The sequence below is a fragment of the Nesoenas mayeri genome, assembly GCF_963082525.1.
Source record: "Nesoenas mayeri genome assembly, chromosome: 11".
Classification (NCBI taxonomy): domain Eukaryota; kingdom Metazoa; phylum Chordata; class Aves; order Columbiformes; family Columbidae; genus Nesoenas; species Nesoenas mayeri.
Window position 1 is genome coordinate 15,560,149 of NC_137563.1, and position 13,554 is coordinate 15,573,702.

The following is a 13,554-nucleotide window of genomic DNA, read 5'->3' on the forward strand; positions in this document are numbered from 1 at the left end:
TTAATTTATACACATGCCTGTATTGAGCACGGAATGTACGCGTGCAAGTGTGCGTGGAAAGTATAAACACACGTGCAAATGTGCACGGAAAGTAGATACACTCGCAATCCTGTGAGGGTTATTTTTACTCACACACGTGTCGGCAAGGCAAGCAGAGTGTCCGTCCGGGGTGGGGGGCAGCGGCTCCTGGCAGCAGTGGCTCAGCTTGTAACTCCAAGAGGTTGCGCGCAAGGGGCGCGTCTCAACGACGCCTGATCAGATCTGACTATAAGCATTCCAGAAGCTTCTCTGCACCCCCACACTGGCTGTGGGGTGCCCCTGAAGCTTCCAAACATCTCCCACACTGGCCGCAGGTGCCCAGCGGATCCCTGCCACCTCTGTGCTCCCTTCTCTTAAGGACCCTGGCCAGCGGCCTCTGGGGTCAAACAAAAGAAGCTGTTAGCCTCAAGCAAGGGAGATGGGTCTACACCTTCCATATTGAAGGAAGGGAGGGGGAGAGAGGGGGGTTTGCATTCTGCCACAGTCATGAATGGGCAGTCATCAAGTAAAAATATTCTGAATTTCTAAAACCTAAAAAAGAAACTCTCAGGCTTTAAAAACAAACAATGAACATGTATTTGAGAATACACAGACAGGGTGGGCATGATCCTTTGGTTGCCCCAGTATTTCTCTGGTTATCTCTTGCTGAACAGGAACAGAAAGAGGAGGATCAAACTTCTTTTTTCCTGGTTGGGTGTTTTGCAGGTTTGCAGTGTTGTTCAGAGTACGAATGGTATCTCTGAATTTCTGCTCAGTGTTAGACAAATAGCTGGTATACCTTTTTTTCTATTCCAGTATATTTTATTCTACCTTATGGGCTTTGTTAATAATAATTATTTAACTTGTACCTGGGAACAGTGCCTCTTTGATTGAATAAAACTAAATAGAACTGTAATAGTATTACCTATCAGAAATACTTCAAAATAAGAAGTTATCCTGACAGTGAAAGGATTATGAAAGTGTAGGTTTGGTACCCAAATCTCATTTCTTTGTAAAGGTATTATTATCTGCACCCAAAAAGGGAAAGTCGAAGAAGCAATAAGCACAAGTAGTAGTTCATCAGCCATTAACTTCTGTCTGTATCTTACCAGGAATGTGGTATGCAGTATTGGTATAGAAATGAGTGGGTGGCTTCATGGTTTAACACTTTGGAACCAAAGTCAAAACTGAGAGTAGTTGTGCTTTTACAAGATGTTGGCATGAGTGGTGGTTTGTGTTATACATTCAGTAAAAGATCTACAAATATCTATGTGCTAAGGAAATTTTGCTGTGCCTTCACTTGCTTACATTGCCAAAATGCTTTATATATACTAGGAACCACTGTCTGTTATCAAAACAGTATTTACATTTACCAGAGGAGACACTTGGGCAAAGGAGATCTCTAAATTGCTTATGCTTTAATTTTGAGCAGTATTTTCCATACATTTCAGATGTTTCTTTATTAAGCTTTCTCTGTTTTTAATTATGAAATCTCAGAGAATTTTTAGTGCTTTGGGAAAATATTTAAGAGGTTCCTTATTTGGAAAGTAAGTGCTGGCTGTGTCAGTACAATTGCTTATGGTTAAAATGCTGTGTTAAAATAGGAATTTGTTTTCTTGTAATTTATGGAAGTGTCTGAAAATTGCTGGAGAACTTGTGTAGCTCCTGAGTTTGAACTACTTTGTACAAAACTTTAAATGGTGTAGTGAGATTATTTTTCTGTTACAGTCTATGGTACTTGCAAATGTATTTGTGCTAAGGAGATTAATTCAGCCTTGAATTGAGTAGGAAGCTTCTCTGTTGCCATCTGGCATTTGGGTGATCCCAGAAAAATATTTTTACATATCTGACTGAAAGCTTTTAAAATAGACTAATAGATTTAATTTTTTTTTTTTTTTAAGGAGCAGAAGCGTGGTTTTTTTTAATGTCTGTGAATGTCAGTGAACACAGCACAATACTTCTCATTAATAAGTGATCTTGATTACTCAGAATAGCTACTAAAAGTGTTTCCTATGAAATCTGCATTCCAGATACAGTGCCATGCATCAGTGAACATGCAAATCTTTGCATGTGCCTTTAGTAACTAGCTTGAGTATAAAAGCTCAAAAACCTGGCCTGTACATTTGTTTTTCAGGATATTTTCTGATTTCTTTCTCCTGGCTTAAATGGAAGGGGACACTGTTTCAACACATTATCCCTTCAAATGAACCATTGCTCTTTTTTCTTTTTTTTTGATAAGCAGGTACGATTTTCATCATTTAAGAAAAGTAAAAGAGGAGTCATCCTAAGTAGCAGGTGTTCAACCTGCATATCAGGCACAAGGGTGAACTGCTATGTAAGGTCTAAGACAGCATCTGTGGTAAGAGTCAGTGAAATACTGAACTGAGTTTGTTAGAAAATAGTCATCTTGAGTCAGCTTCGTAGTTCATTGCAAAATCAGAGATTTCTTGCTAGAAGTCCTGTGAGAAACTTGGTCTCTTTGAATATCAGACCTAAATCAGTTTAATTTTCTTCAGTAAAAATCAGTAGAAAAAGATCTATACCTGTTGTAAAAAAGAAATTACTAATTATTTTAAAGAAATGCATCTACATGCACACTTTCCCCACAAGATGCATGGATATGTAAAACTGGTCTGAATACTTCCTCATTGATTATCTCCTACCACTAGATATCATTGCTGAGTGTAGCAGAAACAACCAAACTCCAGGAAACATGTACATGGTACATAAAATGTATAGAAATTACATATAGTTTTCCTATATTTTTCTCAATGATGTGGGGTTTTGACCTGGTCCTGGCCATACTACTTAACTTGTGGTCATAGAGTAGCTTAAGTGATAAACTCTGGTAAAAGAATTTACAGCTTCCTTTCAGATTTAAATATTTGAATTTAATCCAACAAACAAACAAAATAATACCAAGCAAACTAACAAAACAGCAACAACAAAAGTATTTCTCTGCCACCCCCACTCCCCCAAGCATAGATTTGGTTTTGGTAGCTGGAATAAATAGAGAATCTATGTAATACAGAGGCAATGTTAGCATAAATAGGTCAAAACTGCAAGAGAAAAACAAGTTTAAAAAGTGTACAGCCTGGGAGAATGGCAGTTGAAAGGCATCCATCACCTTGTGTGTCATTGTTGGCTTTGATACTTGTGTGATGCAGATGAAATGCAGAACATCACTCTGATTTAACATATCCCTTGATCACTCTGCACTATCATTTCAGTATGCATACTCTTAGAACTCATTGATAGGGATGTTCATTAGGAACCCTGCTATTAGACAGTCTTCTTTGAGGATGAAGCATTAGTTTAGAGGTTAACAAAACACTGAGTAAAAACAACTACATCTTACATACTGGAGTTTTGCAAAGTTTCTGATAAACTGGGTTATGGTTGAATGCTGACTATTGCTTGCTTTCAAAAAGAAACTTGGAAGGCTCTAATTGCTTCTACTTGCAAAGCAAATCCAATGCTGGTTCACAAAAGGAGCTCTGCTAATATAAAGCTGTAAATATTGCTCAGAGTTGGTGTGGACTAGAATGTGAACCCAGGCTTTGAAATCTTCCTGCCATTCTCTTGGGTTCTGTCATTGGTCGCTAAAGAGAAGAGTTTGGCGCCTACCCGTCCTCCTCCCATTGTGAGGAAGCTGTAACTGCATGAGGTCTCCCCTCAGTCTCCTCTTCTCCAGACTGAACAAAACAAGTGACTTCAGGCACTCCTCATACAGCTTCCTCTCCAAACCTTTCACTAGCTTTGTAGCCCTCTTCTGGACTCTCTCTAGTAGCTTAATATCTTTTTTTATACTGTGGCACCCAGAACTGCATGCAGCTTTCAAAAGCTGTTGGAGATCCTTCTTTTCCTGACGCTGTGTAATTAATGAAAGGTGTTTGGAGCAGAGTTGATATAATGGATAGGTGTTCCTACAGTATATGGGACTCTATTTCCTTAGAGATTTTGGAACTTTAATAGACTTCATGAGCTGAGGCAGGATCTTTGAGCAGCAAGTGCTGCATTGATTCTGCCAGGATTAATGAGGGGACAACTGTATAAATAAGGAAAGTGTTTTAACCATGAAAAATTAACCACTCTGGTGTTCTGTCAGCAGAACTATAAAAGGGATTTGGTGTTGAGATTGTACATAGTTCTGATGACGTTTCATGGAAGTTATATGTCAGCAAAGGACTGGATTTCATCAGCCTTAGCATCACACCATGCGTTTTTCATTTCCTGTGAGCCTACGCAAGTCAGTCAACATCCAGTTAGAGGATGTTTGCCTTTTGTTACTTCAGTGGTTTCTGAGATGGCTGAAGCTGCATATGAACTGTCCTTGTCTGAAAAAAGCTGTCTGATGTTTACATTTTTTTTTAATCAAACAAAATTTTATGTCTGTTTGCACACGTGGCTACTCCTTCCTGTAGAGTCATCAGGACTTCTTTAAAGATGTGATTTTTCAGGAATGTGTCTATGGTTCGTAAAAAGAATATGATATAACCAATAATCTGGATTTACTCCAGGAAAATTCGCAGTACAAGGTTAGCAATTGAAATACTGGCAATATAAAAATTAAACAAAAACGCAATTATATACACAAAAATAAATTTCCTGTTTTTGGTAAAAATTCCATTAACTGTTCAAATGAATTTGCAGTTAAAGAGCTAAAAGAAATATGTTTTAAGTAATGTTTAGGATGTTAGAAAGCTTAATGCTTTACGGCTGCCACTCTATCAAGTACATTAAGTTTTGCCTGTATTAGCAAAAATAAGTGCACAAAGCTCTTGGGTTGCAATGATTAAAAATACAAAAATTAAGAAATAATATAATGAGGTGATGTATAAATATTGAGTCTGCAAGGTATCCATTAGTGCAGATTTTATACTACTAAGAGTATCGTTGTTTCTCTGCATACATGACAATATATAGTGACACACTATTTGCCCATTATTATTTGGTAGCAGTACATCTTTTATTCTAGAAGTTTTGACTGGCACAGATTTGTCACAGATTATTTTTCATACACAATACAGGAGTATGCAATTGTAAAAATAGTTGAAATCTTGTTCTCTTTCAGAACATTCAGTGGAGTTATAATTTGACCCTTAGATGTATCAATTGGGAATTTTTCTGTCACATAAGGCTTAGGCTGGTGAATTCAAATTCTTGTTTTTCATTTGATCAGTCATTTTTTATTTAAAAATACTGTTACCATATGCATTGACAAAATATAACATCTTGTGAGAACAGTGAAAGATTGTAAAGTATGGGCATGCATACGGAAAAAAGATGGAACAGAATTCCTTACTTTTTTTCATGTAACTCAATAGGAGTGTGAGTGTTATGGCAACGTGGCAAGGTGGCCACATCTTAAGCACATTTTTATTCTTGGCCTCTTTAGTGCTTGTGCCTTTCTGTTTCCCTACATATTGAGTTCCTTACACACTGAGATTTCTGTCTGCCCACACGGGGACAGGGTTTTTATGTTCTAAGGAATAAAATGCGGTAGTTAAGCTGATGCAATCATATTAATGATTGTTTTGACATATTTTGAGAAGAGGCGAAAGGAGTACTTAGCACAATGGGTAGTTGATATGGAGGATGCTCCTTAAATTGTAATTGTTATTTTAAAACCAAGTAGTTCTATAAATCCAGGATTTTATTTTCTTTTTTTTCCCCTCTAACTAGTACAAACTCATGATACGTGATGTTCACAAATAATTTTCCTGTTTAAGATACCCATAGCCTCATCAAAAGGGATTTAAATTGTTTTATGACTACTTCTGATTATAAAAATACTTTTTTTTCCAAATCTTCCTTTTTAATAATGCTCATTCATAAAAGTCTTTATATGTGTGCTAAAAGTCGGAGACAAATGGATGATTTTGAAATGACTGGAGGAAAATAGATTATAGTCAAGTATAGGTGTGATTTAGCTTTCTCTTATAGTGTGAGGCTCAGGATATTGTCAGGTTAAAGAATACTTTCTTCTTTAAAATATATAAAATGTTACCATCCATGTAGTTGTATGACAGATTGGCAGTTCTTCAACGTCTAAATGATATTTTTTTTCTTTTTTGCCTCTTGCAGTAAACAGTAATAGGCTGTTTGGTTTTTTTCCAGATAACCTTTTTCATGCTGCTGTCTGCAGTGTGCGTTATGTTGAATTTGGCTGGTTCCATTCTCTCTTGTCAGAATGCTCAGCTGGTAAACTCCCTGGAAGGATGTCAGTTGGTAAGTAATGAAAAACAAATATCCTATAAAGGGTAATGGATTTTATTTTCAATATGTTTGGGTATTATACACATATTTATTTACTTTTTAAAACAGTATGTGTTTACTAGAGCCATCTATAGACATTACAACATGAAAAATTATGTTGATAAAAGTTTGAGAGTTACAGGGTTAATGTAGTGTTTTGTCACCTCAAAAAGTTGTAATATTAGAAAGACTTGCTTCTTAATGTTATGGTACAAATGATGCTTAAACAGAATAGGTGGAATACAGGGCACATCAAAGCAGTGCAGTGATTATGGTTTGATGTCAGCAATATTAGGATTTCACCCAATAGCTCCTTATAAAACTAATGTATTTCGCAGATGTACTGGTAGTAATGTTTTAGTATGGGTATTTTAATATGTTATTTGCCAACCTAAGTTTTGTTTTTAATTTAATTTTCAGAGCAAATGTATGTTACTTATGCTAAATAAAATACAGAATAATAAAAATTACCATGATGTGGTGTGCTCTAAATTACTAGAATGTACAGTATACCAGAAGTCTTTGCATTTTTATCTCAGAAAAAAAGTACATATACATTGAACTCTAATGTATTTTCTGTATTAAACTTACAAAGATGTCTACAGAACTAAACTCATGTCTGAAATCTCTGATTTAAAGTAAATGATAAAACAATTATTTCCCCCCTCTAAATTCAGGGGAAAAAAATGACATTAAATTGTAAGATTGACAAATGGACTGGAGAATGTTTATTGGTATGCATTAGTGCTCTTTTTAGTATAATCTGGTTGTCAGTAGACTGGTCTCACTGTTTAAATTGTATGCTTATACACTTATAGGATTCATTAAGTATTAGGAATATATGCACATAGGCACCCCAAGACATTGATTTGAATGATAAAGAGAAAACACATTTTTCTCTCTAATGCCAACAGATGACTCCACAAAATGCTTGTGCATCTCTTCTATTTAGCCATCACTTTCTCCTTTGTTCTAAGGTTTTTGTCTAATAAAACCCATCAGGCTTCTGTTAGCACACAATATATTTAATAAAACTGAGTTAAAATAATATAAAATGTTTTGGCAAATATTTCAAAAGGCACATGAAAAATACAGAAGAGGAAATGATGTGGGTGTGACCTGTCACATGCCTTCACCTTGTTTAGTCAGCTGTTAGGCCTGTGTGGTGTTTTCCTCTTGCCCACCCTGTTTCAGAGAGGCTGTTCACAGCTCCATCCATTAGACTGGAAAGGCTTAGGTGTCCTGCTCAGCTCTTTATAGTGTTTGCTGCTTCCAGGTGCGATTGGGGTGGAAGCTTTACAAACCCAGATGGATGGAGCCAGATAGCTGACTTGGTGGAAAACCAGCAGAGGAAGGGAAGATTTTCCCTGTAAAGTGTTAGATCTGGGAAACTCTTGATAAAGTTCCTGGCTCTCATGATGGGGAGTTGGCATTGTGCTGTAGAGCTGGAAAAATCAGCTGATGGAACCTGGAGCTGTTATAAGCCGCGTACTGTACTTTGGAGTGCTATGGTAAAAGAGGAGATTTTTGTTGGGGAGTTTGTTGGTTTTCTTAAATGAAAAAAAGAACTATCATGGGTATTTTTTGTGAAATATCTTTGAAGTGAGTCTTTGTAATTTGTTTTGAGACCCTTGCTTTGGTATTAGGACTATCTAGAAGTTACTTTGAGGGACTGCCTTTATATCAGAATTTCGCATGAAGACTTAAGAAAGTGGCTTTACATCTGTGTGGAAGAAAGAATAAATAGTCTCTCAAAATGAATGCCTTCCTAACTGTATCATGCAACTATGTAACTATATTACGTGACCTATCCGCTATAATTTTCAAACACAGTATTTTCACCTGGAATGTTTTGGAAACACGAATTTATCTCTTCCTTGCTCAGCAGCTCATTGATTCATTGGCAAAATCCCCTAGCATTTCTGTACTGTATGATATATAAATTATTTCAGAATTAACATGTTCTTAACCACTTACTGGTTTTGACAATTAATTACAGTAATAAAGGGAATAAACTTGTATGTGTGTATATATGGCTGAGCCATTTGTACTTGTGTGTGCGGTCTTTCACCTCTGACTCGGTAGTAACCGGTGTCATTGCTGACAGTTTTGGCAATGTCCAGTGAGCTGTATGAATAGAATTTAAACAGCAAATCCTGTCCCAGATGGAGAAGAATGCATGTGGCACGAATGCTGGCATTGGTGCTGTCGCAGCTCAGTGCACACATGGGTCTTGTGTGTGTCTGCCTACTTTTGTTGTTCCTTTTAGGCAGCCATAAGCAAACAGGGCTACTCAACAAAGCCTACTGAAAAATCCCTAAGCCTGCCATTCAGTTGTTTAGTCAGACTACTGATAACGGTGATTATGTATGTGCTTGTTGGAGTCTGTGTTCAAATATCTTGACAGTATTTGTCATTTAATAACAACACCTAGCCATATGTGATCTCTGTTCTGGGATGTAGTGTGATAACGTGTTTGTGTTAGGATTCCTCATAGGTTCAGGCAGAACTGCTTTTGCCTTTTTATTTTTTTTTTTCCTTCCCCCTTCAGCTTTGTGAAAAAATTGTGTTTCAGTTTGTATGGGTTGTTTTCCACTTGGAAATTTAATGTTGTTCCAAAGTATCCTAGATGCAGTGATTTTCATGGGACCACATTTCATCTGAACTTTAAAATAGCCTTGGCTTCTTTACGTGTATATTTGTCCCCCTTCTTCCCTCCTTTAGCTTGCCTTGTCTAGTCTTGCTCCAATCAACAGTGCAGGAAAGGGTGTCATGTCAAACAAATGCCTTTAGTAGCAGGCAGAGGGTGTGCAGGTCAAAGAAGGCTTTGCCCTTGGGTATAGACATTTGGGGATTAAGAGGTTTGGTGGTTGGGCATGTAGAACTTCCTGACTAGGTACTTTTCCATTTGTTCTCATATGGCAGAATTCTTAGGAAACCTTTGCTTGATCTCCAGGTCTATGTAAGATTGTTGCTTAAGCAAGAAGGTGGCAATGTTTTGCATTTTTTCTAAAGCCAGTGTACTTGGCTGGTAAATGAAAAGGCAACACTTAGATTCCATTTATACTTCCTGAGCTTTTTGTTCCTGCTACAGATGGAATCTCCAAATTTTCCTCTGGACTAGTGAAATGCTGAGCTGACAAGAGAAGATAAAACAAATGTTCAAACTGCTAGTTTCAATTTTCAGAACTTGATGAAATATTAAGTAGCTTTGCAACAATGTGCTGTACTAGATGAGAGTGATTTAATTTCATTGTGACTGTTCATCATAACATAATTGTTTCAAAAAAGTATAGTTTTTTCTGCCCAGACTTTCCTTTTTAGATTTTCCCTAGTCAAAATCACATTTCAGTCAGGTTGGGGATTTGCAACCACTCCCACACAGAAAAGATAAGTTAGTTTTAACAATGGATAGATCCCAGGATAGCTGTGTGAATTCTTGATTCTGTGTGCACAGGTGTGAGACAGCAGTAGGGCAGGGATGTGAGTTCTGGAGCTCGAGGGCTCAAAGCTGCTTTCAGTTGCTGTTTTGTTGAAAGCACGAATGCAATGACACATGCTCAGCCTTTTGTACCACTCCCCATTGCAAAAGCACAAGTTAGCAAAGATGTCACTTGGCAAACATTTGAAGGAAAAGGTGCACAATAGAGCAAATTGTTAAAAACTCTTTAAAAATGTATGCCTAAGATTAAAAATAGGGTTTTGTTTTGCAGTCTAGTTCCAACTTTTAGGTATTTTTGAATGTGCTAAGATTTTTAAGATGTCGTTATGTTTTGCAGGAACTTTCACATAAACAATTCTCTTTTAACTATTTTTAAGAACCACAGAATCACAGAATGTTAGGGATTGGAAGTGACCTCAAAAGATGGAATTAAAGGGAGAGTTACTGTCTAATTCAAAGTCGTAGAACATCTTTCAGAATTGAATTGAGAATCTCTCATAGACAGGGAATCTTAACCAAGAAAGTATTTCTCTTTTCAACCTTATGTCTGTGACACCTGTTCATTACATGAGATAAAAGTGGACTTGGAATCTGAATTTGATATTAGAAGTGTCAAATACATCCCATCATGAGTCAGTGACTATCTTTCACTGACCAGTGCCAGCATGAATCAGAGAAAAAATGATCTTGCAGTAGATAGCTTTGTCTGAAGTCCTTTTTTCCTTGTTATAAAAACTTTTTAGCAACTGAAGACTGTATTGATTTGCTGTATGCCTGGTGCTGGGGTAGCAGATGTGCTGTAGCATTCTGCCCACTGAATTTGACACGGCTCTACATTCAAAGTGTAAGTTTTGGACTTGCTCTGTAGCATTTATCTAACATTTGACACCTTTTCCAGAGAGGTTCAGGAGCAAGACCTCCCCAGTGGCATTTAGTGCTTTGTATTTTCTGTTCATTTGAAAAGCTGAGGTTATCTGATCATAAGCCATGTAGCTGGGTTTTGCTTAGATCTTTTGCTTTTTTAAAGAGAGTATTAGAAGATTATAGGAGTTGAAAAATTTCACTGACTGAAATTGTTACAGCAGTTTTGTGAATTAAATCAATCATATGCTAATTGGAAGTAAACAACACAACTATTATAAAGGTGCTCTATTTTTATTTCTTTATTTCTTTTACAGTGCCTATGGCTTAGGGTATGACCAGTCTCTGTGAGTTGCTATAGGCAATTCTTTCCAGTGCTGCCTTTAAGTATATGGGAAATGGTGTAACTTACATACGTGGATTTTTTTAAAGCCTTTTTACAGTTTATACTGGCTAGAGGGCAATATGGAGTCTTCAGAATTGAAGCCCACTGAGATAGCATCCTGCCCTGAGCATGCCTTCATCACTGCGTATGGCAAGCATTCATTCATCTGCAGCTCCTCTGGTGAAGTTTATTACGGATTTTAATGGACACTTTTTGCTCTTCCAACTGCTGTCCTGGTCACCAACTTGTAAGCAGATAGTACTAGATAAGCCTGATAGGGGTGACACTAAAAAAAAGCATCTCTTTAAATATGTAGCTATTAAGATTATGCAAACAATTTAAACATTCTTCAGGGTCTTAAGCGGGAAGAAAACCTGTATTGAATTGCAACTAGTGGCCTGGAGAAGTAAGGTATTGTACCCCATTGTAAGTCCTTTAAATAACCTGCAATAATGGGAATAGGGAAAGCATAGAAATACCCAACTGGTAAAATTTAAAGCAATGACAGTTCATTTTAACAGACTAGGTAAAAATATGTACATAGTTAAATTTTAGCTTAAGTCTTTGTTGGAAGGATGCTGAAAAATAAACATTGCTATGGTGTTTCATTTCAGGGTTGGGGTTTTTTTGCCTGTGTGGTGTTGGTTTTGTTTGGTTTTGGTTTTTAGTGAGGCAGGCAGAATCAGTATAATGAATATTTTCATTGAGCTAAATGGGATTAATTTAGAGTCACTCAAGGACATAGACTTTAATTTACTTTTTGAGAATCATCAGGGTTCAGTATTCTTAGCAAGGCATGCTTTAATGCAAGTCTGTGAAGAACAGAACACGAAATGCTTTTTAAAATGGAAAAACATCGAATGTTTCTTGTATTCAAGACAAACTGGACATAGGAAAATAGAGAGCAAACATTTTCCAAAGAAAAATATATATGAGATGACATGTATGTACCTCTTACTTTCTCCATTTGTTTCTTCATGCTGCGTTCTCTTTTTTCAAGTGTACGTCATGTTTCTTTTGTAATTATTTTCCCATGTACATGTAAGTATATGTTATGTTTGTGATCATGGCTGCTTCCATGTATTTCCTGACTTTTTTCTTTTTTTTATGTCTTTCCCATTCGGGTATGATTTGATGTTTATTCAGTTGAGTTACTCTGGTTTCATCTGCACCTGGAAAATGATTTTTTTCCAAAAAGGGCAATAAAAGCTAACACTCTTCATTGGTATTGTATCCTCTTTCTGTATTTTACTTGGCTTTATAGTTTATATTAGCCAACGGAAGACATTCTAAGTCAGGGGATTCTGCATAGAGATTTTAATTTTGCATTTAGTAGTCATTATTGTCACAACAAGTGTAAATATAATTTTTGGGAAGTTTCTTTCTGTTGATTTATTCTTTCTCTGACTTTTTTTTTTTTAACTCCACAGATTAAATTCGACAGTGATGGTGTCTGTGTTTGCTGTGAAATGCAGCATCAGACTTCAGGCTGCAGTAACTTGGGAGAAACTCTGAAACTGAACCCGCTGCAGGAGTGTAATGTTGTGAGGCTGACCCTAAAGGTGCGTTATGAGAAGAATTAACAGTTTATTTCAGTTTTTAGTAGTGAGTACTTAGGAACACGGAAGTGTGTGATTAAAGGAGGGGTAGCAGGTGTTTTCTGTGTTCATATACGCTTACATGTAAAAAAAAAAATGATCTTCATCCAACAGAATTTAGTGCTTCTATGCATGGAAGTGGTTTTATGTTACATATTCAATATCTGTATTTGTATAGTTAACTATTTTGCTAGAGATTATTGAAGAAACAGAAATTAAAGTTGGTTATGACTGATGCTGGAAGATATAAGAACAGGTGTCTTTCATATTGTTGAAGAAAGCCAGAATCAAAGGTGGAGGTTGGTGGTGTTTCATAGTGTTATAGTAGACCGCAAAGGAACACAAAGTATTAGCAAAATGATGAAGTATTTCATGATGTACTGCTAACTGAAAGAATTGACAGTGTTCTTTCGGGATAGTGCTGGAAACATGCTTCCTGACTTCTCTGCAATATTATAAGAAGTTTAAATCCTGCAGAGCTTTTGTTTTACAACTACCCAGATGAAAAACTGAGAGCAAATATTAAGAATATTCTATAAGCAAGTTATATCCCAGTGTCATTTCCCACATCATTGCTTCACTTCACTTGTCACCAGACTAGCAAGATATATTGTTGCGTTGGTTTGGATAACATTAGGGAATCCATTGAAAGAATTGATCAGAGAAAAGAACCCTAGCCTGAAAGACAGATATTGATTTATTTTAGGTTTAATTGAATGATCAACAGAACTAACCCTGCATCCATAGCTCTCAGTTTTGAAGTATATGTATTAATACAGTTAATAGATTGTGATAGAGTAGTGAAATGCAATGTCATCAGGATCTTGGGGATTTAAAGTACAGTGTAAGGCTTGAAAATGCTAAGCTATATTTATATTTCAAGCCATATTTTAAAGTTCAGAACAGGTAGAAATCCTGCCAAAGTCTTTCAGCATTGTATTAAAAAACAAATGAATAAACCAACCACCACCACCCCTCCCCCCAAAAAAAAC

At 36.6% G+C, this 13,554-nt stretch overlaps 1 protein-coding gene across 1 annotated transcript in view; it reads left to right on the plus strand.

Moving 5' to 3' along the window:
* ENTREP2 (endosomal transmembrane epsin interactor 2) overlaps positions 1–13,554 on the plus strand; it is a gene marked incomplete at both ends in the record, with an annotated part of 84,957 nt that overhangs the window by 35,504 nt on the left and 35,899 nt on the right. The window contains 2 exons of the mRNA XM_080351183.1: positions 6,139–6,249; positions 12,395–12,526. Coding sequence (XP_080207309.1) covers positions 6,139–6,249; positions 12,395–12,526 — 243 coding nt within the window. The remainder of the gene's footprint in view (positions 1–6,138; positions 6,250–12,394; positions 12,527–13,554) is intronic.